This window comes from Nannobrachium achirus (assembly GCF_963921795.1).
Source record: "Nannobrachium achirus genome assembly, chromosome: 18".
Lineage (NCBI taxonomy): Eukaryota > Metazoa > Chordata > Actinopteri > Myctophiformes > Myctophidae > Nannobrachium > Nannobrachium achirus.
The window spans coordinates 1,047,153-1,072,957 of NC_137825.1; the positions used below are offsets into that span (position 1 = coordinate 1,047,153).

At 42.7% G+C, this 25,805-nt stretch overlaps 1 protein-coding gene across 1 annotated transcript in view; it reads left to right on the plus strand.

The window, feature by feature from the left end:
• LOC308303860 (transient receptor potential cation channel subfamily M member 4-like) overlaps positions 1 to 25,805 on the plus strand; it is a gene marked incomplete at both ends in the record, with an annotated part of 92,513 nt that overhangs the window by 10,948 nt on the left and 55,760 nt on the right. Inside the window, 13 exons of the mRNA XM_080748359.1 lie at positions 76 to 232; positions 631 to 819; positions 1,611 to 1,782; positions 3,213 to 3,277; positions 4,954 to 5,145; positions 7,359 to 7,458; positions 8,216 to 8,301; positions 9,923 to 9,928; positions 11,111 to 11,359; positions 11,606 to 11,704; positions 15,397 to 15,525; positions 17,478 to 17,613; positions 24,261 to 24,403. Coding sequence (XP_080604485.1) covers positions 76 to 232; positions 631 to 819; positions 1,611 to 1,782; positions 3,213 to 3,277; positions 4,954 to 5,145; positions 7,359 to 7,458; positions 8,216 to 8,301; positions 9,923 to 9,928; positions 11,111 to 11,359; positions 11,606 to 11,704; positions 15,397 to 15,525; positions 17,478 to 17,613; positions 24,261 to 24,403 — 1,723 coding nt within the window. The remainder of the gene's footprint in view (positions 1 to 75; positions 233 to 630; positions 820 to 1,610; positions 1,783 to 3,212; positions 3,278 to 4,953; positions 5,146 to 7,358; positions 7,459 to 8,215; positions 8,302 to 9,922; positions 9,929 to 11,110; positions 11,360 to 11,605; positions 11,705 to 15,396; positions 15,526 to 17,477; positions 17,614 to 24,260; positions 24,404 to 25,805) is intronic.

A 25,805-nucleotide genomic window follows, 5' to 3' on the forward strand; every position in this document is an offset into this window, starting at 1 on the left:
TGTATTATGTATAGCCCACTTGCAGAAGTTTGAGAAGCAGTGGTGTATTGATGTATTGTCATGTTGTGTCATCAGGGATGGATGGTGTCAGTGTGGACGTCCCAGAGACAAACATCCAGCAGACATCAAGACAGCTGAGGACACTGAGTGGACCACTGAGCTGCACTCCTCTGAACAGCAAACTGATGCTTATGGATGGTTGAAGTTTGAGGGAGAGAGAGGGTCCAGACCTGTAAGTGTGTGACTGACAATGTGATCAATGTTCTCTGTGCTTCATGATACTCTGTCTTCCATCATCTGTTTAACATCATTCAGTCAAGAGGAGGTTGTTATTGCTTTAAGGTCCTTGAGGATGATGTCATTGAATCATCCCAATACATACAGTAACACACACGTACGTACGCACACACACACACACACACACACACACACACACACACACACACACACACACACACTACCGTGCGCATACACATGCACACACACGCACGCACGCACGCATGCACGCACGCACGCACGCACACACACACACACTTTAGAATAGACATTAAGGGTAGAAATGAGTGTGTAATATATGTTGATCATGTCCATCACTGTCATCTTCATATGTGTCTCTTTGATCACCTGTAGTTCCTGCGTCTGTCATCACACACTGAACTCTCCCGTGTCTACGACCTGATGACTAAGGAGAGAGATGGTGGGTGGAGTAGGGATGGACTTCCACCCCCCTTGGTGGTGTCTGTGGTGGGAGGAGAAGGAAGGTCAGAGGTCAAACCCTGGGTCCAGGAGGTCATCAGAGAGGGACTGGTCAAAGCATTGGTTAAAACAGGTGTGTGTGTGTGTGTGTGTGTGTGTGTGTGTGTGTGTGTGTGTGTGTGTGTGTGTGTGTGTGTGTGTGTGTGTGTGTTGGCATGTGTGTGTGCATGTGTGTGTGCATGTGCGTGTGCATGTGCGTGTGCGCATGCATGGGTGTGGGCGGGTGCGTGCGTCCATGCGTCTTACTGAACAAACACTCTATAGCAATGATGTATCTCTCTCTCTCTGTGCGCATGGACGCACGCACGCACGCACACACACACACACACACACACACACACACACACACACACACACACACACACACACACACACACACACACACAGGAGGACCCTGGATCCTGACAGAAGGCTTTGATGAAGGCATAGGGAGATGTGTAGGAGAGGCGAGGAGGGGCACCAGGGTCTGGGCAGTGGCCATCGCTCCGTGGGGGGTTGTATACAATAGAGAACAGCTGGTCAACCCCAAGGTATTGACACACAAACACTGTTTACACATTCCTCCATCTAATTAATCATCTTCATAAAAGAATCATTATTGCAACTGTAACTCTACTATATGTACATCACATTATTAACTGTACTGTACTGTACTGTACTGTACTGTACTGTACTGTACTGTACTGTACTGTATGTACTGATATTAAATGTCCTGTTTATTATGTTACTGCCACTCTCTAATAATAATAATAAATACTGAGATTACAATGTGATATCATTGTTTTTGACAATGTGGATGTTAGTTTAGTAAAATATTTACCCTTTTTGAATTAAACTCAAAACTTCCTGTCTAGGATCCATATGGAGTTCAGTACTCTGTTGAGAACAGAACCAGTGCCTCCTGTTGTCTGGAGAAGAACCATGCTCCCTTCCTGCTGGTGGATGATGGGAGAGAAGGTCACAGAGGAGGAGAGAAGAACTTCTGGGTCAAGTTCGAGGAACACATCCCCACACGACACATCAAGAGTAAGAGATGGTGGACGTTGATGATTTGTTTTTAGTGGAATTAACGCCTGTATCAAAAGGTGACTTAAAATAGCAGAAACTATAATAATTTAACTGTAGTTGTTTTTATTTTGAACTGCTACTAGACAACAGCTATTGATTGTTTTCTGGACTGATTATTCCATCTACTCTATGACTTTGGGACTGAGTTACGTGGGCCCAAACTACACATTTTAGGGTATGGGAGGGGCTTACAGTACATGTACAGTATGTTGCAACATATTTGTTTTTGTAGGCTAAATTCTGATTTAGGCCTAACTATAGGTTAGGCCTAAATGGGTTAATTATTTTATACTTTAGCTATTGAAAAATAGCAGATATACAAGCTGATACAGCACGGCCGTCAGCGCTCCGAGCTTGTAGATCTGCTATTTTTTTTAAAGTCGCGAAAATGTGTGCAAATATGTATTTTTAATCATTTTTTTTTTCTTTTCTTCAGGGGGTCCCTGGAACTAAATATTTTGAGATGGGGGTCCATGGCCAAATACATATAATTATAGAATAGAAACATAGGTTTTTATTTGTTTTTTTTAAACCTTAGAAGGATTTTAAATATTCAAAGACATGCACAAATGTTCAAGATTTTTCAAAAATAGGGAATCTACAAGCTCACAGCGCAGCACTCGGTACCGCACTGTGAGCTTGGATATCTGCTATTATTCAATAGTTAAAGCACCAAAGAATGCGTAATATTGCGTTCCCAGTCTAAATGTGTTAACCCCCTCCCCCTATGAAGAACTAGCCTGGTTAATAAACCAGACTGCACAACACCACCCCCTGGTGGTAGTGGTGGTGTTGTGTAGTCTGGCCCTTCACATTAAATAAGCTTTTTCCACCAGCCCTCAGAGAGGGCGAGCCAATCAGGGCTGTAGGCTTGGGGCACGTGGTGGGTGGTGGCCTGGTTCAAAACCATTCAGCCAATCAGGCGAGTCTGTGTGTATTCAAACACATTCCCCCATCCACTCTTATTACAGACATCAAACAGATTGTAGTCTTTGATGCTTTCAGTGACTAACGAGCTATTGACACTTGTATGGCTCAATCAATTACAGCAGCTCACAAGCCCTTTGAAGTTCAGAGGGAGCAAGTCAACTTAAAAAAAAATTTAAACCACCCCCTGCCCGCCCCCCCAGAAGTGGAATGTCTGCCTGAAATCTCAGACTCTCTTCCCAAAACGAAGTGTGTGAGTCTGACGCTTGCAGTCAGGCTAATGAAGAACATACAGGGGGGGCTTACAGTGAAGCCTTGTACCCAGGGCCCAGAATTTGTGCGACGCCCCTGGGCATGGTATTTCAAAATAAAGGTTTTTCCATCCCGGGTCCGTTACAATGAAGGAGATAATTTCGCAGTTGATTATGATTAAATACAATTGTCATTTTATTTTCTTACAGGCAGCAGCAGCATTACCATTCCTGTCCTCTGCATGCTCATATCAGGAGAGTTATCCATGCTGGAGGTACAATCACTGCTTCTTAATACTATAATATCCATAATATCCATTCATACAATACCAGTAAGACTCCCTAATCGGGAGATAAGCGACCGTCAGGTTGCAGCGTGATTTTAGGGCAAAATGTGTAGGAGCAGTGTCCAAAAATGTGTTTGAAAAAGTCTGCCTGATGGTGGCGCTATATGGGACAGATCCATGTTGATGAGATGAGTGTAGACATACTGTGTACCAATTTGCGTGATTTGAGGGCCAAATTTGTAGGAGCAGTGTCCAAAAATGTGTTTTAAAAAATTGGACAGAAGGTGGCGCTATATGGGACAGATCCATGTTGATGACATGAGTGTAGACATACTGTGTATCAATTTGCGTGATTTTAGGGCAAAGTCTGTAGGAGCAGTGTCCAAAAATGTGTTTTAAAAAATCGGCCTGAAGGTGGCGCTAAATGGGACAGATCCATGTTGATGACATGAGTGTAGACATACTTTGTACCGATTTGCGTGATTTTAGAGCAAAAATTGTAGGAGCAGTGTCCAAAAATGTGTTTTGCAAGAATTGGCCTCATGGTGGGGCTAGAAGAGGGTCATGTGAGAATTGATGGTTGTGGTTTGGCAGGCAAGGAGTGTGTGTGCAAAATTTGGCATGGATCGGGGCAACGGTTATGGAGATATGAGCAGGGCAAAAGTGTGACGTGTGACATGTGACTGACTGACGGACTGACGGACTGACTGACGGACGGACAGCCGGTGGAGGTTTTGATAGTAAATGCGACCTGACAGTCGCAATGAATATCATTTACATTACAATGACTGTATACGGTATGACTTCACTCTCATGAGCCAGGAGACTTATAGGAGTAATATTTGTTTTATCTTTGCAGCGACCATCAGGTCGCAGTTACTATCAAAACCTGTCCGTCCATCAGTCAGTCAGTCTGTCAGTCAGTCTGTCTGTCTGTCACGTCACATCACGTCATGTCACATCACGTCATGTCACGTCACGTCACACTTTTGCCCTACTCATATCTCCGCCATCGTTGCCCCTATCCATGAGAAATTTTCCACACTTGTCTGCCAATCCACAACCTCCACCCTTCCAGGGACGCGCACAACTCCAGGGACCCCCAGGGACCCCCGCAGCTCCAGGGACACCCAGGGACCCGAGCCAAAAAGCTAAAAAACAACCAAATGACGCCCCTGGTGCTCCAGAACAGATGCAAAAGTCCCCCGCCACTGCAGTGCACATACCTCCCGATTAGGGAGTCTTACTGGTCAGCTGCTTATTTATTATCATGATAGCTAATGGTAATAGGTATTTAACAACTCCAGCTTGTCTGTTTCCTATTCTATATGTATAACACTGACAACAGATAAACCAATAACCAGAAATTACTTCTCATTTATTTATACAATGGAAGAATGTAAACAAATAAGAGATAGACTGTAGCAATGTTGACATCAATTGTATTTATATAAGTACCCTACATACGCTCTCTCTCTCTCTCTCTCTCTCTCTCTCTCTCTCTCTCTCTCTCTATCTCTCTCTCTCTCTCTATCTCTCTCTCTCTATCTCTCTCTCTCTCTCTCTCTCTCTCTATCTCTCTCTCTCTATCTCTCTCTCTCTCTCTCTCTCTCTCTCTCTCTCTCTCTCTCTCTCTCTCTCTCTCTCTCTCATATCTTCATCAGAGGGTGGATCGGTCTCTGAAGAGCGCCACACCCTGGTTGGTGCTGGCAGGTTCAGGAGGTGTGGCTGACCTCTTGAGTGACATCTTGGAGAACCAATCACCTGCCTCTGCTGCTGCTGATGTTGTTAGAGTGAAAGGACTGGTCCAGAAACATTTCCCTTCTGAAGCCCTGACAGATCAACTTGTTGAACAGGTAAGAGCAGTGATGAGGCTGAACCTGTAGCCAATCAGGGAGATTATTATTGGAAATCCACTTGGGAGAGCAGAGCCTGGTGGCTTGTAGCGTGAAGCGGTAATCTGAATATTTAGTTGAGGATGAAGACACAAGGGGACATGAAAATAAAAGGAAGATGCAGAGAACTCAGAACCAGTGCAGGTGAACAAGGACCGTGATTGGCGGGCCAACCTCGACAGAGAAGTTACAGCAGGCGCCACCGTGCTTTTGTAACGGCGGTAGAGAAGGCCACGTTTTAAACATGAACGTGTTTTAAAAGTTATAGGAGATGAATGCATAACACTGCTGTCAACGAGAGAACCGGACCTCCCGGTCACGTGATCTCCTGTTCTCCTGTTTCTCTTCAGCCTCGTACAGTAAGCTACAGTTTAACGTAGCTTACTCTACAACGTGTCAAACATGTGGTGGGCACCGGGAGACATCAGAGCATTTGACGTGTCAAAGGGATATTTCACTTTAAAAATAACTTTTGTTCATTTTATGGTCTAATCAGGCTTTTATGAACACCCAGAAGAGTTTTTAATTTAATCGGTGTCTTTAATGAATCTATCATGGTTATAATCGAGGGATGAAATGGGACATGTTGGGAATGGGAACACTTTGGGTGAACACCATTAGGCAGCGGGTAATGAAGGCTTGTCTTCCCAAATGCTATGCTGGGTATTTTACAAATCATATATAATATATGTGCGCACTGCGCAGCATTATAGAGGCTGCTTTGTGTGTGTACTGTTGCTGCAGCCCCTATAGTGACGATCGGATCAGGTGATAATTAGAAAGGCTAAATTGTTGATTGTTGATAAAACCTACCTACGACATGCATAATGTACTGACCTGTGATGATGCACGCAGCACAGAGCGCACAACTCCTGGTGTGTCTGGCACCATGAGCTCAAGCTGATGCAGCAGGCACAAAGACATAACTCTAGGCAGTAGGCATGGAGCATGTCCCAAACATTGAGATAAATGTCAATGTCTGTGCTGAATTGAGCTCGTATAGCTCGCACTGGAAGTTTATTTTGCAGCTACTGTACCTCGCATTGGAAGTTTATTTTGCAGCTACTGTACCTCGCATTGGAAGTTTATTTTGCAGCTACTGTACCTCGCATTGGAAGTTTATTTTGCAGCTACTGTACCTCGCATTGGAAGTTTATTTTGCAGCTACTGTACCTCGCATTGGAAGTTTATTTTGCAGCTACTGTACCTCGCATTGGAAGTTTATTTTGCAGCTACTGTACCTCGCATTGGAAGTTTATTTTGCGGCGCTGTGTGCAATCACCTCGTCCGTCCAACACACACACACACATCTCCCAAGCAAAGCCTGACTTAATACTTATACTTTGCAGTACGACATGTTGAATGCCGAAAGTGGCTGATCTACAGTAGGCCTACAAGCTCACAATGTGTGGCATTCGCAACGTGTTGTGAGCTTGCAGATCGTCTATTTTCCAGGGGTGGAAACTTGCAGGAAACATATTATTTCATAATAACCTACACATGATCTGGTCTTAATAAATGTCCTCCCTTTTGATTTTGAAACAGAAACCTTGTTGTCTTTATCTTTTATCTTTATTGCTTGTTATTACCGTAGTTCATATTTCATGATCAGTCGTTTCAAATGTCATCCTGGCATCCTGTGAAGCTTAAAGGCATAGGTTGTTTTGTGGAGAAATGTTTGTACTATTTGAACTATACTTATCCAGAGTCAGAGTAATTTGTATTTACGTAGGTCTTTTGTATGTCTCTGTTTGCTGTTTGAATGTGTTGAAAGGCAAGCTTACTGTAGGTTTGATAGTTTCATAACTCCTGGATGTCTATGAGATTAAGTTAGCAACTCCACTAAAACATATGTAAATACTGCCTGTATGCCTGACCATCCATGAGTTTATCTTAATTTCAGTGGGGAAAATAGCTTTAATTTCTTTGAATCCAAAATGTGTTGTATCATTGCATGTCATCCTCTCTCTTGCTTCCACTGTGTAGTGCCAAACAGAGCAGAAAATGTGTGTGCGTGTGTGTGTGCGCGTGTGTGCGTGTGCGTGTGTACGTGCGTGTGTACGTGCGTGTGTGCGTGCGTGTGCATGTGTGATGATTAAATTAAACTCAAACTTTTACTGTTTTGCAGAAATGTCTAATTTGCCCATGCTGTGACCTTTGACCTTGACCCCCAGGTTCAGAGCATCTACCAGAACAGGAGGTTGATAACATTCTACCATGAAGAGGAGGGACCAGAAGACTTTGATACAGTCATGATCAAAGCCCTGATGCCAGGTATGATATAGAACAATAATTAATATTATATTTAATAGTGCTTACTTCTAGGAGGTGAAAAACACTGTGGGCTACAGCACATTTAGTGCAGGAACAAACACTCAAATAGGCCTGTAGTTTTTGAGATACCCCTCTCCGGGGTAGCTAGAAAAAACAACAACATCAATATCACATTTAGTTCTACCCCTCATAGAAGAGTAGGACCAGCATTACATGAATATTGCTATTTTAGCTATTTCCGCATATAACAAGGCCTTATATAAAAAGGCGGCTGATTCGCAATAGAAGCAGATATTGTCATTGTGGTTGTTTTAGGGTGTAGGGAACTACCTGTAGTAGACCATCTGTGAAAATATGATGTAAAAACAACCAGCAGGTAGACAACTAGAAGTGCAATGGTGAGTCACTTCATTATTTTGCAGTAAAAGTAAAACTTCTGACCATCCGTTTCATGAAGGGAAACTCATTTGTTCTACCCTGGAGAGGGAGGGGTATAGTCTGCTTTTGGTTCCTGCACTAATAATGATTGATTTAACTGTGTGTGTGTGTGTGTGTGTGTGTGTGTGTGTGTGTGTGTGTGTGTGTGTGTGTGTGTGTGTGTGTGTGTGTGTGTGTGTGTGTGTGCGTGCGTGCGTGCGTGCGTGCGTGCGTGCGTGCGTGCGTGCGTGCGTGCGTGCGTGCGTGCGTGCGTGTGTTTCAGCCACTAAGCAGCGTGCATCAGGTAATGCCTTCCCTTACGGTGGGGAGCTGTGTCTAGCTATGAAATGGAACAGAGCGGAATTAGCCTTCAGTCACCTCTTCAAAGATGACATCAGTGATGATGACTTCAACATCAACTGGAAGGTTAGAAACAACATCACAACAATCACACATATAAATGTATAATCACTGCACGTCATGTCACTGAATACTGCCACCTAGTGGTACAGACATATTCCTACTGTAGATTTGGAACTAGAATATGCAATTCTGGGAAATTGCATCCAACCAGCATCTATATTCTAGCAAGTGTAGACCGTGAAAAGTAGAAAAAGTTGAATGCTTAGCTATATTCTCTCACTCCGCGCGTGTGTGTATGCAGGCTATGGCAGATAACAACACCAAGACGTCTTTTACCTGTTCCACGAAAAGACACTTCACGTGCGCGTCCCTCCAAATGCATGGTACATAATGGACCCCTACAGACACTATAATGACGGCATTATACGTGCGCGTGTGTGTACTGTATGCCGTGTTTAGCTCACGGGTCCTGTCTGATATGAAATTTTTCTTGTATTTACATTAACCAATTGAACCCTAATATCCCCATATCTAAGGAGGCCTTTAGAAGAGATAGACTAGAGGGAAAAGAGCACACCTAGGCTAGAATCAACTTTACCAAGTGGTTATGATGCATGCAAAATTTGTAGACCAGTCCATCGTTCTAAACAGAAAAGCTTGCAGAAAAATGCAGCTATCTGTGCAATGTGTGTGTCTGCCTAGCAGAAACATGCTACTGTAATTTTTCCCCAACAACTCAAGCACACACGTGTGTGTGTGTGTGTGCTTGTGTGTGCACGCACATACTGCATCGCAATTTCTCTATGTGTGTGTCTGTCTGTGTGTTTGTGTCTGTGTGTCAGCGTGTGTGTGTTCGTTTGTCTTTTGCTTCTTCATGTATATGACGGCCGTGCATGTTTGCATTGAGCGACAGCTGCGAGCACCCGAAGGGTGCAAGCCTAGAATGAGGGCGCAGAAGGCGCCCGAACTTCTAGTATATTTACATTTTTGCATCTTCAAGTCAATGGAGAAAATCTATTTACAAATACATTAATATAAAATACACTATGCAGCACAAGCAGACGAGTCCCGATGAAGCCGGCCAATTTGACATAATGGCCCAAGTGAGAGGAAACAAAACTGTGGGAGAAATAAAGTTTATTCAGAAAGATGGAAAGAAATAAAGACATGGGGCAGCCAGTGATCCCTGTAAGTTCTTTTGATGAGGGCAGAACAGAACACAAATCCAAAAATGCAGATTTAATTTCGTCTTGCAGGGTATTATTTCTAAAAATGCTCAAAGATGTTATGTTGTAAAATAGATAATAGACGAAAAGGGAATGCCTAGACAAGCATTAACTATGAGTGCTACTGACTTCAATAGTATGTTAGGGAGAGCTCTCTCAGAGCAGTGTGCCCCTAACTTCCCAAGAATACCTGAATCAATTGAGCCATTATTATTTTTTTAATCTTTTTGTTTTGAAATGCACAATGTTTTGAGAGGAAACAGCATTCAATGGCGGTCCAATGACGACGTCCGTCAATCATGCATCTCCTGTGTGTAAAAACACGGACATAATGGAATATAAACACAATAAGAGACTTTGGGCAAACGCAAAACGTCATATTTCCCATGCTCTGTAACACTAACCAAGACAACATAGGCATTATGGAACTAACTGTGTTCTCTGTCATCCTCTTGTAGCAGCTGGTGAGTCATTTAGAGCCATGTTTCTAGTTTATATAGTGTATTATATAGGGCGCGTTCGGAAATGCGCACTCAACGCACTGGTGTGCCATGTTGTCGTTCGTTTATTCGGTGCACTTGGTGCGTTGTCGTTTGGAAATCCAGTGCGCGGCGCACTGGTGTGTTGAGTGCACGCACTCACCAACCCTACTCAGAGGATGGGGTTAGGCAGTGTGGTGCGGTGGTGCGGTGTTCTGATTGGTTGGTTTTCATGGCCGTGTCTCGAATGCTTCTCAGCTGTGAACAATGGAGTAAATTACCGCAAAATGCAGCATTTGCAGCTTAATTGGTCGTTTGGCCTTGATAGTTTCACACGCATCAACATGTAAACTAACAGCAGGTATGCCAATATTATGAATTACATCTCCTTTCAATATCAACGTTACGGTAGCAACTGCTGCTTTTAAGGAAGTTTACCTTCAGTAGAGTTCAGAGTGAAAAAGCACACAGCTGACTCTTCGTTCGTAAATAAGCCACACTGAACGCACTCTCCAACGCCACGCCCACTGCACTCACTACACTGAGCACACACCCGGTGCGGGTTTCCGAACGCACCCATAGTTTATGTATAGTTACAGTATATAGTAAAGTTTGACAACTTCTCAAACTTTTTTCTAACGTGACCCCTTAGGGACTGTCTGTTTTTGTATCTTCACTCCGATGGCATGAGGTGGAAGTAGAGATACAGATGATCATCAGTGTTATTGATATAGTTATTGATACAGAGGATGATCAGTGTTATTGATATAGTTATTGATACAGAGGATGATCAGTGTTATTGATATAGTTATTGATACAGAGGATATAGTTATTGATACAGAGGATGATCAGTGTCATGTGTTATTGACAGTGCTAAGCGTGTGATGGCCTTATTGTTCATATCAGAGAGTGTGGGTGTGGGAGGTCTGATGATCTTGGAACCAATAATGTAGAGTTTGTTTCTGTTAGGCATGGACAGTATAGTGAAGAAACATTCTGAGCAATATGGTTGGCTTTGGTACTGTAGCAGCTAGCATGGCGGTTATGAGAGTGTGTGTGTGTGTGTGTGTGTGTGTGTGTGTGTGTGTGTGTGTGTGTGTGTGTGTGTGTGTGTGTGTGTGTGTGTGTGTGTGTGTGTGTGTGTTTTACCTCCACTGTGTCCAACAGGATGAAGCTCTGAAGGACTGCATGACGTTCGCACTGATCAATGACATGACACCGTTTGTACGTCTGTTCATTGAGAAGAAGTTCAACTTCAAGGAATACTTGACGTATGGCCTCCTGGAGAAACTCTACAGCAGAGCGAAATACAACACACTGCTCTACAAGCTGCTACTGGAGCAACTGAAGGAGAGACTGGGATACTCATGGAAACCTGATCGCTCTGACCCTCTGAAAGAGATCAGCCTGTTGGAGGTGAGTTTAGGTTTAGACAAATATATTATAATTCTTGATCTGTGGTTCTGGGGAGATGACCTTCACTCACTACTTAATGTTGCAACATTGGCACAGCACAATCTACTTATTGTAATATAAAGTTAATGCGTAATTTATTTATTGGTGAAAGAAGAAAGAAAGAAAGAAAGAAAGAAAGAAAGAAGACATTAAATGTGTCCTTTGTGACAGGATTGTCCTCTTTCTGCCTCTTCTCTGTCTCTCCAGGTGTCAGGTGTCTTGAAGAAGTTCATGGGTGAAGAGAAGCCGTTCTACTTCACTGCTCTGGGTCTAGAAGACTTCACCTCTGGCAAGAAGGCTCTGGAGGTATTCTTCTGAACATATTATACTGTTCTGGGGTTGAACACTCTGTGGACATAGCAGATCCAAAAGCTATTAACCTGCAGTGTTGTAGAAGTAGTAAGTCGACTATTTTCTGCAAAGATATTTAGTGTAGAGGGAAATAATTAGGTGTCCCTAGTAATGACACCTGGGGGACTCCGGTATTTCATATTTGTAGCCACTAGAGATGCGCGGGACAGGTTTTTTTCATAACCTGTAACGCCTACAACCCACACAGAACGTAACTCGCCCGCCCGCCCTGCAGAACAATATACAAATCAACGAACCCGCCTGCCCCGTTGGCCCGCAGTTTAAAAAAAGATGATAATCATCACCACAACTGCTCATCTTTATATTCAATTCAATGCAATTCAAAGGGCTTTATTGGCATGAGAAAACATACGTTTACATTGCCAAAGCAGAAGTGTACACAATACAATACAATCAGAACAAAATATGTACAGGTGAAAACAGTTTTCATGCATCACGGTAACGTGCAGGCAGAGCAGGGATATATACAATGGTTTTTAAGGTGGTTGGGTTCTATTTGATATCCTTCTCTTATCACAGCAGCTCACGAATCTTGCTGCTGTGTTTGCACATTGTTTACTTCCCCCAGCAGGTATGGGAGTTTTTCATCATTGGTCATATTTTCAAACTCTCCTTGGGTGGTTATGATCTGTGGTCAGTATGTGTCTCTGATGTCTTGGTACAGTGGACAGGTGGTCAGTATGTGTCTCTGATGTCTTGGTACAGTGGACAGGTGGTCAGTATGTGTCTCTGATGTCTTGGTACAGTGGACAGGTGGTTAGAAAGTGTAGCTCAGTTTCCACTTCATTTTGTGTGCAGTGGGTGCAAAGTCTGTTTTCTCTAAGGAGCCAGGTATGCCTGTGACGTCCTTTCTCGATTGCAAGACTGTGCTCACTGAGTCTGTACCTAGTCAAGATTTTTCTTTGTTTTGGGTCGGCCACCTTGCTCAGGTATTCTGCCATGGTGTATTCTCTGTTTAGGGCCAAATAGCATTCTAGTTTGCTCTGCTTTTGGGTTGCTTCTCTCCAATGTGTCAGGTAGCTTTCTTTCTGCTGTTTTATAATTTGGTTTAGTCCAGTGAATTGTCTGTCTGGTGGCTCTGCTTGTGTTTGTGTACAGAGTTCCCGGACCAGTTGGCTGAGGGGGCATCTCTCTAGGGTTTCTCTGTGTGTGAGTGCCTTGTTATGAAGTTCATCTGGGTCACTTTCTTTTAAGTGGTTATAAAATTTGAATGCTCTCTTTTTTATTTTGATTATGAGAGGGTATCGTCCTAATTCTGCCCTGCATGCATTATTTGGTGTTTTCCGCTGGATTCTGAGAATTGATTTGCAGAATTCTGTGTGCAGGGTCTCTATTTGATGTTTGTCCCATTTTTCAAGGTCTTGGTTTGCGGCTGGTCCCCAGATCTCGCAACCATAGAGGGAAATTGGTTCTATCTCAGAGTCCAGTATTTTTAGCCAGGTTTTTATTGGGATGTCTATTTTGATGTTCCTTTTGATGGCATAGAAAGACCTTCTTGCCTTGTCTCTCAGGTCTTTTACAGCTTTTATAAGTACCCAAAGTCGCTTTACAAAAGGTTTACAGTAGCACAATATTGTCATAGGCTAAATAAACAAACATGTTGTTCAAAATGGGGTTCTTCACTATTATTTGACAGCAAAGACATGTTCATTCTCTCTAAATCGGGGGCATCGTTGGGGCATGAATAGCGTTTCAAGTTTTATGTCAATCATATTTATACAACGCCGCGCACTTCAAACAGACAGCAAAAGACGGACAATATTAAATCCTGTTGGTTATTGATTAATCACCAGATTCGAGAGATGATGCGACTCGAGGTTAGTGTGAATGGTTCATTCAGTCAAAAATCCATCTCACATGATGCACAAACTGTGAGTGAGTCCGTCAGTCCGTCAGTCCGTCAGTCTGTCTGTCACACCTCACACGTCACACTCTTGCCCTGCTCATATCTCCGCAACCGTTGCCCCGATCCATGCCAAATTTTGCACACACGTTCCTTACCTGCCAAACTACAACCTCCAAGGACCCCCGGAGCTCCAGGGACCCCCAGGTCCCTGGGGGACCCCCAGATGTAAAAAATGACCAAATGTGCTAAACTGACCAAATGACCACCCCAACGGGGCTGCTCACGGGGAATTCCCGGGGACCACCCACTCCTGGTGCTCCAGAACGGATGCAAAAGTGGTGGCGACCCCAGTGGAGGACCCCCTACACTGCAGCTCACATAAAATGCCGTAACTCCGGCTAGGAGCGACCGGGACAGCCGGGGCCGGTACCTATTCGTCCGCCTTGCCGGCGCGGAGACCCCACCCCTCATTTCTCACATGGCCCTCTTCTAGCGCCACCATGAGGCCGATTCTTGCAAAACACATTTTTGGACACTGCTCCTACAATTTTTGCCCTAAAATCACGCAAATCGGTACACAGTATGTCTACACTCATCCCATCAACATGAATCTCTCCCATATAGCGCCACCTCCAGGCCGATTTTTAAAAACACATTTTTGGACACTGCTCCTACAGATTTTGCCCTAAAATCACGAAAATCACTACACAGTATGTCTACACTCATGTCATCAACATGGATCAGGAAGATTTTGGCAAAACACATTTTTGCCCTATTTGTGGAGATAAGTGACCTACGGTCGCTTATCTCCCGATTAGGGAGCCTTACTGGTATAATATAGTACTTTATTGTACTTTATTATGACACAGCAGCCATGTATTCAAAACATATATACAAACATTTGTAACACATCAAGGCATACATGACACGCTGAGTCGTGGTGCAGACCCTGTACCAGCGCACCGATTGGTTTTGACTGGCTGGTGATATAACTTAACTCAACTGACACTAAGTATTTATAAACAGACTTAGGTGGATGACAGAGACATATAATTGAAATCCTGAGCAGCGGCATGCACTGCTCACTGCTCACTCTGTCAGCGAGCGTGTGTGCGATGCTTAACATGTGGTTTGCGGCCCCAACAGGAGCGGAATTGGGACAGTTCTCGTTCCAAGCCTCTCTGGCACATTTTAAAACCTGCTTGCTCATGCTCAATTCAAGTGTATTCAAACCGTTGTATTCTTATTCTTATAGGCCTACTCTTATTAAGAATAAAAGGCAAATAAGAGCAGGTGATTATTTGTATTTATTTTTTGCACATGAGAGTGGTGATAACCCGCCCGCCCTGCCGACCGCCAATCTTGACCGACCCGCACACACCGCAGGCGGGTTGCATGCATCTCTAGTTGCCACCCTACTATGCTTTAATATTAATATGCTCTTTTACACTGTTTGTTTTATCAAATTAAATAACTACATTCTTAAAATGTAACACAAGTCAATGAAGGACTGATCAGTAATATAAATGTACACAGATAGCCCTACAGAAATGTTTTTATTCTCTAGTTGATTGACTTACTAATGTTTGTAAACATTGGCGTAAAATGAGTATAGGCCTAAGTTGTGATTTATGATGGGGTAAAATATTTACAAATAATAGCATATTTTTTCAATAACAAATCAAACTCTTTAGCAATATAAGAATGAAAACAATCCTCCATTGGTAGCTTAAAGCTCATCTCCCATTCCCTCTTCATAGTTCTGTTCTTCTCTCCTCAGTGTGCCAAAGAGCTGCTGAAAGGAGAATGTTCATACAGGAACAAGCCCTGTAAATCCCCCTGGACTGATCTGTTTATCTGGGCTGTCCTACAGAACTACAGTGACCTGGCTGTCATCTTCTGGGAGAAGGTAAAACACCTGCTTCTCTATTTCTTTTAACATGCACTTGTGTAACACCTGGGATTTGAACCCGACTTGCCTCTTTGAGTCATGGCGGCTGATGCTTTAACATTATTTTAACTTGTAAACCTTTGACCTAATACATACAGAACAATTACCTCTTACCTGCAATGATTGGTTCGAAGCATAACATATTGAAGTTGGCTCCTCCTCTTGTTTTGTGAAAGATAACATTGACTTTAGTACGAAATAAATAGTAAAACTGAAGTGAGTAACTGCAACAAAACACAAATACACTGAGGAAGCCAAGTCAAACGCAGCAAAACTGTGCAGGGCTAAACTCAACAAACACTTCAACGCTGACCTCAAAACCCTCCTCAAGCATCTTACTGCTCAGGATAAGAAGTGTTCAAAAAAATTGAGCGCCCTACCTCAACACTGGCCTTGATAAAACTCCTGCTAGATTTCTCAGAGACTCAGCTGTCTCAATTGCTCTGCCCTGTTCTCTTCTGTTGGACCTTTTACTTTGAAAGACGCTTTCCTGTCCCCTCGGGCTCCACCAGTCTTCTTGCCCTGCGAGGCTTTACGTTTATTCTGTTTTCCACTGCCCTGTGAGGCGTACCTCGGTTGTTGTTTTGCGACACAAGTTTCCGTACTGTAAGTTGCTCCGCTTTATGTTCTACCCGTGTTTTGACTCTCAGTAAAGTTTAGCAAAAGATTGTTTTGCTACTCCTGCCTCCTCCACATCATTATTCTGCGCTGCTTCTTAGCCTCTGCCCAGCACGCCTAACACTATCCACTATCCATCGAACAGGGTCATGTCCCCCAGGACTTCAAACTAGCTAAAGTAACACCCCTGCACAAAAAAGGTAGCAAACTAGACCCTGGCAACTACCGCCCCATTTCTATTCTTAGTTCCATATCCAAAGTCATGGAAAAAATAGTCTACGAACAGATTGCAAGATATCTTAAAGAGAATAAACTGATTTATGAGTTCCAATCTCCAAATTCCATTCCACTGTCACATGCCTTCTCTATTTGACTGACCAAATCAAACACAACGTGGATTTGGGCAAATATAGCGGCATGGTGGTGGCTATCGGTCTCGACAGCGCAGCAGTGAGTTGGATGCAATCATACCTGGTGGGGAGGGAACAGGTGGTGGAGGTGAACGGAAATGAGAAATGGAAATGAGCCCCTTTGTGACATAAACAAGGGCCCAAAAGAGTACCCTTCAGACCCGCCCATTCAGAAAATCACTGAAATAAAAGGCAAGGCTTAAGGCCTGTCCATACTTTGACCGAAACCGCCGTTTTCGGTCAAAAGGTCCTTTTCAACTATAAAATTTAATTCCTCGAAAGTTCTGGAATGCTTTTTCTCCGAACAATAGTTCTGAAATTTGCACTACGAGATGTTGTCACTCGCCGAAATCATGTTCGGTGAAACGGCCAACGTGATTGGTCGGTTGGATCACGTGTGTCTCCCCCCCAAGCTACTGTACATTGGAAAGCCTGGTGACGCGAGGCTACTGTAGCCTACATTACTTTTGTTTTTGCTTTGCGACCTGCGAAAACTACTATACTGTGTGTGTGTGTGTGTGTGTGTGTGTGTGTGTGTGTGTGTGTGTGTGTGTGTGTGTGTGTGTGTCGGTGCATGCTCAATGAGCGGCGCGACACGACGCAGAAGGTCGTCAAAACGACTGGCAGACATTCTCATTATTTCAATATGTTTCTCCTCGTCCATGCCCCTCATCCCCTGAACGAGAGTCTGATACAGGCCATCCTGGGGACTTGTCGTATTTAGCGGGCGGACATACCACCGACGGCTAGATGTGCTCGCCTCCTCCTCCTCCTCTGCCTCCTCTAACATTTCCTCCTCCTCCATAACCTCCACAATACGTGCCACCGCTTCTAACTGTCTCTTTGCCCATCTGTATATCTGTCTCTCTGTCCATCTCTCAGGCAGAGGAGCCAGTGCTGAATGCGCTGAGTGCCTGTAAGATGCTTCAAGAGATGTCAAGGACATTGTTGGAAATTCGGACAGACACCCGACTTTCCATGGAAAAGCTGACACAGACGTTTGAGGACAGGGCACATGGTGAGACCTTGAATAAATCATCAAACTGTGTTTGATTTGAGAGGTTGTGGCTCCTATGGAGACTGTCAACTTTGGAAACATTTTATTCTTCATGGAAATATATGTGTTATGTTAGATTGCAAAGATTGAACACAAAGACGCAGGTAATCAAAGGTTTGTTTGTTTGTTTGATTGATTGATTGATTGATTGATTGATTGATTGATTGATTGATTGATTGATTGAAGACTTTATTGTCAGTTTGCATAGAAAAAGGTACAGTTTCATGACAGTACAGTTCACTGGTACAAGGTCAACTAAAAGGAGATCCTAGGGGGCGCCCGCTGGCTTAGTGGTCAAGGTGCATACCACATACTAGGCTATGATGCCTGCTGGCGTCGCCGGTTCGATTCCCGATCCGGATGTCATTCCCCATCTCTCTCCCCGTTTCCTGTCAGTCTACTATCCTATCAAATAAAGGCATAAAAAGCCCAAAAACAAATCTTAAAAAGGAGATCCTAGAAAAGCACTTGGCTTATTTACACAGGAAACCATTGAAGTATCTCATATTACATTAAATGACAGACAGATAGAACACATATTACATTAAATGACAGACAGATAGAACACATAGAACACAGTCAGTGCTATGAAGTAGATACACAGTGCTATGAAGTAGATATAGTCAAGAAAGAAAAAAATAATAATAGAAAAAAAAATAATAATAAAAAAAAGATTGCAAAAATCTATATACAGTAGGTAAATACAAATAAGGGTCAGGGGAGGGTAAGGCTGGGCTAGGTTTGTTTTTACCAGTTAGGAATGGCTGCTGCCTGTAAGTGGTATTTCAGGGCGATTTTAAAGGATGGCAGGGAACCACATTCCTTTAAGGCCTTCGGTAGGGCGTTCCACATTTTGTTGGTACCAGAAGAACGAGTTTGACCCTTTGATTGAATTGACTCTGGGTTGAACGTGATCCGTGGCACTGCCTTTGGTGTTGTAAATGTGGACATCCTTAAAGTTTTTTGACATGGGTATCATAGTGGTGTAGAGAGCTGCCAACGCTCACGGAATGAGCGTGAGACTCACGCAAATGACCCTCTTCTCATGCTCTCACGCCACACATCGTATTTCTCACGCCGTCATATCACCAGCCGTCACAAAGTGGAAAACTGCGTCAATTCAAGTGTCACTGAGACATCCACTTCGGCCACGATTTGAGCAATTAAAGTGCTTAAAATACTGTATCTGATTCTGAAGTAATGATTAGATGCGTCGCTGTGTGTGCGTGAGTGTCTGGAGTGAGGAACGCTGCGTGCACGTTCCTGCGCACATCATTCTCTACAGTAAGATCGACAGGCGACAGGAGGATCTACAACATTAATTCACGTCCAAAATGCCCATTGCAGTTTAAATGAGGAGGGACTTTTGGATGGATGCGTGTGCAAAACGAACAGATCTTCAAGCAAAAGACGTGTTAGGTACTTGCAGCTTAATGTAAACATTTATCCATAATTTTCTCATCCTAGTAAAGCATGATAAAAGTATCAAACTCCCTGTAAAATGCAACAGAATACAGGAAATAACATCTACTCTTTTAAAATGTTTCTGGGGAGGGGACCCCCCATTAGTCAGGTACATGGGTATCTTAGTGGTGTAGTGTATCTTGTACACCAGTATTCAGTCAGGTACATGGGTATCTTAGTGGTGTAGTGTATCTTGTACACCAGTATTTAGTCAGGTACATGGGTATCTTAGTGGTGTAGTGTATCTTGTACACCAGTATTTAGTCAGGTACATGGGTATCTTACTGGTGTAGTATATCTTGTACACCAGTATTTAGTCAGGTACATGGGTATCTTACTGGTGTAGTGTATCTTGTACACCAGTATTTAGTCAGGTACATGGGTATCTTAGTGGTGTAGTGTATCTTGTACACCAGTATTTAGTCAGGTACATGGGTATCTTAGTGGTGTAGTGTATCTTGTACACCAGTATTCAGTCAGGTACATGGGTATCTTAGTGGTGTAGTGTATCTTGTACACCAGTATTTAGTCAGGTACATGGGTATCTTAGTGGTGTAGTGTATCTTGTACACCAGTATTCAGTCAGGTACATGGGTATCTTAGTGGTGTAGTGTATCTTGTACACCAGTATTCAGTCAGGTACATGGGTATCTTAGTGGTGTAGTGTATCTTGTAGACCAGTATTTAGTCAGGTACATGGGTATCTTAGTGGTGTAGTGTATCTTGTAGACCAGTATTTAGTCAGGTACATGGGTATCTTAGTGGTGTAGTGTATCTTGTAGACCAGTATTTAGTCAGGTACATGGGTGTCTTAGTGGTTTAATGTATCTTGTAGACCAGTATTTAGTCAGGTACATGGGTATCTTAGTGGTTTAATGTATCTTGTAGACCAGTATTTAGTCAGGTACATGGGTATCTTAGTGGTGTAGTGTATCTTGTAGACCAGTATTTAGTCAGGTACATGGGTGTCTTAGTGGTTTAATGTATCTTGTAGACCAGTATTTAGTCAGGTACATGGGTATCTTAGTGGTGTAGTGTATCTTGTACACCAGTATTTAGTCAGGTACATGGGTATCTTAGTGGTGTAGTGTATCTTGTACACCAGTATTTAGTCAGGTACATGGGTATCTTACTGGTGTAGTATATCTTGTACACCAGTATTTAGTCAGGTACATGGGTATCTTACTGGTGTAGTGTATCTTGTACACCAGTATTTAGTCAGGTACATGGGTATCTTAGTGGTGTAGTGTATCTTGTACACCAGTATTTAGTCAGGTACATGGGTATCTTAGTGGTGTAGTGTATCTTGTACACCAGTATTCAGTCAGGTACATGGGTATCTTAGTGGTGTAGTGTATCTTGTACACCAGTATGTAGTCAGGTACATGGGTATCTTAGTGGTGTAGTGTATCTTGTACACCAGTATTCAGTCAGGTACATGGGTATCTTAGTGGTGTAGTGTATCTTGTACACCAGTATTCAGTCAGGTACATGGGTATCTTAGTGGTGTAGTGTATCTTGTAGACCAGTATTTAGTCAGGTACATGGGTATCTTAGTGGTGTAGTGTATCTTGTAGACCAGTATTTAGTCAGGTACATGGGTATCTTAGTGGTGTAGTGTATCTTGTAGACCAGTATTTAGTCAGGTACATGGGTGTCTTAGTGGTTTAATGTATCTTGTAGACCAGTATTTAGTCAGGTACATGGGTATCTTAGTGGTTTAATGTATCTTGTAGACCAGTATTTAGTCAGGTACATGGGTATCTTAGTGGTGTAGTGTATCTTGTAGACCAGTATTTAGTCAGGTACATGGGTGTCTTAGTGGTTTAATGTATCTTGTAGACCAGTATTTAGTCAGGTACATGGGTATCTTAGTGGTGTAGTGTATCTTGTAGACCAGTATTTAGTCAGGTACATGGGTATCTTAGTGGTGTAGTGTATCTTGTAGACCAGTATTTAGTCAGGTACATGGGTGTCTTAGTGGTGTAGTGTATCTTGTAGACCAGTATTTAGTCAGGTACATGGGTGTCTTAGTGGTGTAATGTATCTTGTAGACCAGTATTTAGTCAGGTACATGGGTATCATAGTGGTGTAGTGTATCTTGTAGACCAGTATTTAGTCAGGTACATGGGTATCTCAGTGGTGTAGTGTATCTTGTAGACCAGTATTTAGTCAGGTACATGGGTATCTTAGTGGTGTAGTGTATCTTGTAGACCAGTATTTAGTCAGGTACATGGGTATCTTAGTGGTGTAGTGTATCTTGTAGACCAGTATTTAGTCAGGTACATGGGTATCTTAGTGGTGTAGTGTATCTTGTAGACCAGTATTGAGTCAGGTACATGGGTATCTTAGTGGTGTAGTGTATCTTGTAGACCAGTATTTAGTCAGGTACATGGGTATCTTAGTGGTGTAGTGTATCTTGTAGACCAGTATTTAGTCAGGTACATGGGTGTCTTAGTGGTGTAGTGTATCTTGTAGACCAGTATTTAGTCAGGTACATGGGTGTCTTAGTGGTGTAGTGTATCTTGTAGACCAGTATTTAGTCAGGTACATGGGTGTCTTAGTGGTGTAGTGTATCTTGTAGACCAGTATTTAGTCAGGTACATGGGTATCATAGTGGTGTAGTGTATCTTGTAGACCAGTATTTAGTCAGGTACATGGGTATCTCAGTGGTGTAGTGTATCTTGTAGACCAGTATTTAGTCAGGTACATGGGTATCTTAGTGGTGTAGTGTATCTTGTAGACCAGTATTTAGTCAGGTACATGGGTGTCTTAGTGGTGTAGTGTATCTTGTAGACCAGTATTTAGTCAGGTACATGGGTGTCTTAGTGGTGTAGTGTATCTTGTAGACCAGTATTTAGTCAGGTACATGGGTGTCTTAGTGGTGTAGTGTATCTTGTAGACCAGTATTTAGTCAGGTACATGGGTGTCTTAGTGGTTTAATGTATCTTGTAGACCAGTATTTAGTCAGGTACATGGGTGTCTTAGTGGTGTAGTGTATCTTGTAGACCAGTATTTAGTCAGGTACATGGGTGTCTTAGTGGTGTAATGTATCTTGTAGACCAGTATTTAGTCAGGTACATGGGTATCATAGTGGTGTAGTGTATCTTGTAGACCAGTATTTAGTCAGGTACATGGGTATCTCAGTGGTGTAGTGTATCTTGTAGACCAGTATTTAGTCAGGTACATGGGTATCTTAGTGGTGTAGTGTATATTGTAGACCAGTATTTAGTCAGGTACATGGGTATCTTAGTGGTGTAGTGTATCTTGTAGACCAGTATTTAGTCAGGTACATGGGTATCTTAGTGGTGTAGTGTATCTTGTAGACCAGTATTTAGTCAGGTACATGGGTATCTTAGTGGTGTAGTGTATCTTGTAGACCAGTATTTAGTCAGGTACATGGGTATCTTAGTGGTGTAGTTTATCTTGTAGACCAGTATTTAGTCAGGTACATGGGTGTCTTAGTGGTGTAGTGTATCTTGTAGACCAGTATTTATTCAGGTACATGGGTATCTCAGTGGTGTAGTGTATCTTGTAGACCAGTATTTAGTCAGGTACATGGGTATCTTAGTGGTGTAGTGTATCTTGTAGACCAGTATTTAGTCAGGTACATGGGTATCTTAGTGGTGTAGTGTATCTTGTAGACCAGTATTTAGTCAGGTACATGGGTATCTTAGTGGTGTAGTGTATCTTGTAGACCAGTATTTAGTCAGGTACATGGGTATCTTAGTGGTGTAGTGTATCTTGTAGACCAGTATTTAGTCAGGTACATGGGTGTCTTAGTGGTTTAATGTATCTTGTAGACCAGTATTTAGTCAGGTACATGGGTATCTTAGTGGTGTAGTGTATCTTGTAGACCAGTATTTAGTCAGGTACATGGGTGTCTTAGTGGTGTAGTGTATCTTGTAGACCAGTATTTAGTCAGGTACATGGGTGTCTTAGTGGTGTAATGTATCTTGTAGACCAGTATTTAGTCAGGTACATGGGTATCATAGTGGTGTAGTGTATCTTGTAGACCAGTATTTAGTCAGGTACATGGGTATCTCAGTGGTGTAGTGTATCTTGTAGACCAGTATTTAGTCAGGTACATGGGTATCTTAGTGGTGTAGTGTATCTTGTAGACCAGTATTTAGTCAGGTACATGGGTATCTTAGTGGTGTAGTGTATCTTGTAGACCAGTATTTAGTCAGGTACATGGGTATCTTAGTGGTGTAGTGTATCTTGTAGACCAGTATTTAGTCAGGTACATGGGTGTCTTAGTGGTGTAGTTTATCTTGTAGACCAGTATTTAGTCAGGTACATGGGTATCTTAGTGGTGTAGTGTATCTTGTAGACCAGTATTTAGTCAGGTACATGGGTGTCTTAGTGGTGTAATGTATCTTGTAGACCAGTATTTAGTCAGGTACATGGGTATCATAGTGGTGTAGTGTATCTTGTAGACCAGTATTTAGTCAGGTACATGGGTATCTCAGTGGTGTAGTGTATCTTGTAGACCAGTATTTAGTCAGGTACATGGGTATCTTAGTGGTGTAGTGTATCTTGTAGACCAGTATTTAGTCAGATACCCATGTACCTGACTAAATACTGGTCTACAAGATACACTACACCACTAAGATACCCATGTACCTTAGTGGTGTAGTGTAACTTGTAGACCAATATTTAGTCAGGTACATGGGTATCTTAGTGGTGTAGTGTATCTTGTAGACCAGTATTTAGTCAGGTACATGGGTATCTTAGTGGTGTAGTGTATCTTGTAGACCAGTATTTAGACAGGTACATGGGTATCTTAGTGGTGTAGTGTATCTTGTACACCAGTATTTAGTCAGGTACATGGGTATCTTAGTGGTGTAGTATCTTGTACACCAGGCCCATTGCAAGTTGCTTTACTTTATCATCAGGGAGGGTTATGTTTACTTGTCTTTCACATGTATACAACAGCAGCCACACTTACTCCGCCTCTCTCCTTACTTCCTCCCCTCTACACCACGCTACACCCCTCTAGAGTCAGTAGTGCATATAAGCATACTAAGAACACAACAATATGTTACATTTATAAATATGAATATATTGTCATTCTATTTTTTCCAATAAATACATATTTTTTCTTTATAATGATTTCCTATGTGCTGTCTTCCTAACCTCAGGTATATTGGACTCATGTTACCAGACTGATGAGAATCTCTCCTTCAAGCTGCTCCACAAAATGTCTCCAGTCTGGGACAGGAACTGCTTCCAGATGGCCATAGCTGTTGAATCACACAGCTTCTTCAGACATGATGGATTAAAGGTTGGTCCATGAAAGAAGCGAGAAGCACGTCACCTACGTAGATGAACTGCGACAGCTCAGCTAAGAACACTGTAGAGCAGTGATACTCAAACCCAGGCCTGCGGGCCCCTTCCGGCCCCTGGCACAATTTTGACCGGCACACCAATTAATCAATTAATAAATAAAGAAAGTATTTTTTTAAAGACAGAATGAAGAAGAAGTTACAGTATTATCTTTAGTCTAATGAAATTACTGTTACATGAATAATCATCCAGGAAGGGAAAACTGCGAGCACTCAAGTTTGTGCAGAAAGGTTGATGCCAAGAACCGGCACTGTAACCCAAAATGGACGGATGCTTTGGAATTCATTTTACCATCTCATGCAAATTCAATACCACTATGTTTATTTTGCCAGAATTGATTGATTGATTGAATATAGGAGCATCCCAAATAAGTCATTTTACGGTCTTGTCGGAAGTCCTTACAGTGTCAGTTGTTAAGATCGACAACATAAGTCTCCAAATGAAAGAAATTATCAAGTATCATTAATGTTGTCATTTTATCAACTGGCCCCTTGTCATTTTGTAATTTGGTCCACAGGTTAAGGTATTTGAGTATAAATAATGCGTCGATACTAGGATCAAAGCTAGTTCAGTGGGCGGTCACAAGGGGGCGCGCGCGGAGGGGGGCGGGACACTGGATCCCGCCCCCCCCTTACCCAGGGTTCATAGGTAGGGTAGTCAGTGGGTCTCTTCATGTTGCTTAGCTGCCGCCCCGCCTCCACCCCAGCGCCACCGTTAGGTTCTGCTTCAGATCCCCCGTGGGGGGTCTCGGGCCAGGGCTCGCTGTAATAAGAGTATGCCCTCGATACCCATGGCAACATGGGGATTGTGGGACAGCGAGCTCTGGCCCGAGGCAGAATCCATGCCAATCAATGCTCTCACTTAGGCTATAGATTCTATGCTGTCTTATAGTAGCGCTTAAGGTAGGCTGCCAATCTGATGCTCGTATATAGGCTTAGATATTATGCTGTCTCTATAGTAGGGTGCTCAATATGCCATGCTGTGTGATGCTTGCTGACTGCCTCCATTCTTGTCAATAAAGTATACCTAAACCCAAGTGATCGTCTCCTGAACTAGAAAATATTGTTCCTTCGAAACAATTGTGGGCTTGCTTCAAACCAAAAAACAATGGCTATAATAGTAAGAAATGTCAAGATCGCAGGAAGTGCTTTCTTTGACGTTACTGACGTAAAATGGTAATCAAACTACAATGCAGACAAGCAATGTTATTACATGAACTTAACAGTATGATTTGAACATGCTAATGCTAAATGCAAAACATGCTAAAGTTAATGCTAATAAAAATGTTAATGCAAAAAATGCAAATGTAAAAAAAATCTAATGCTAATGCTGGATGTTAA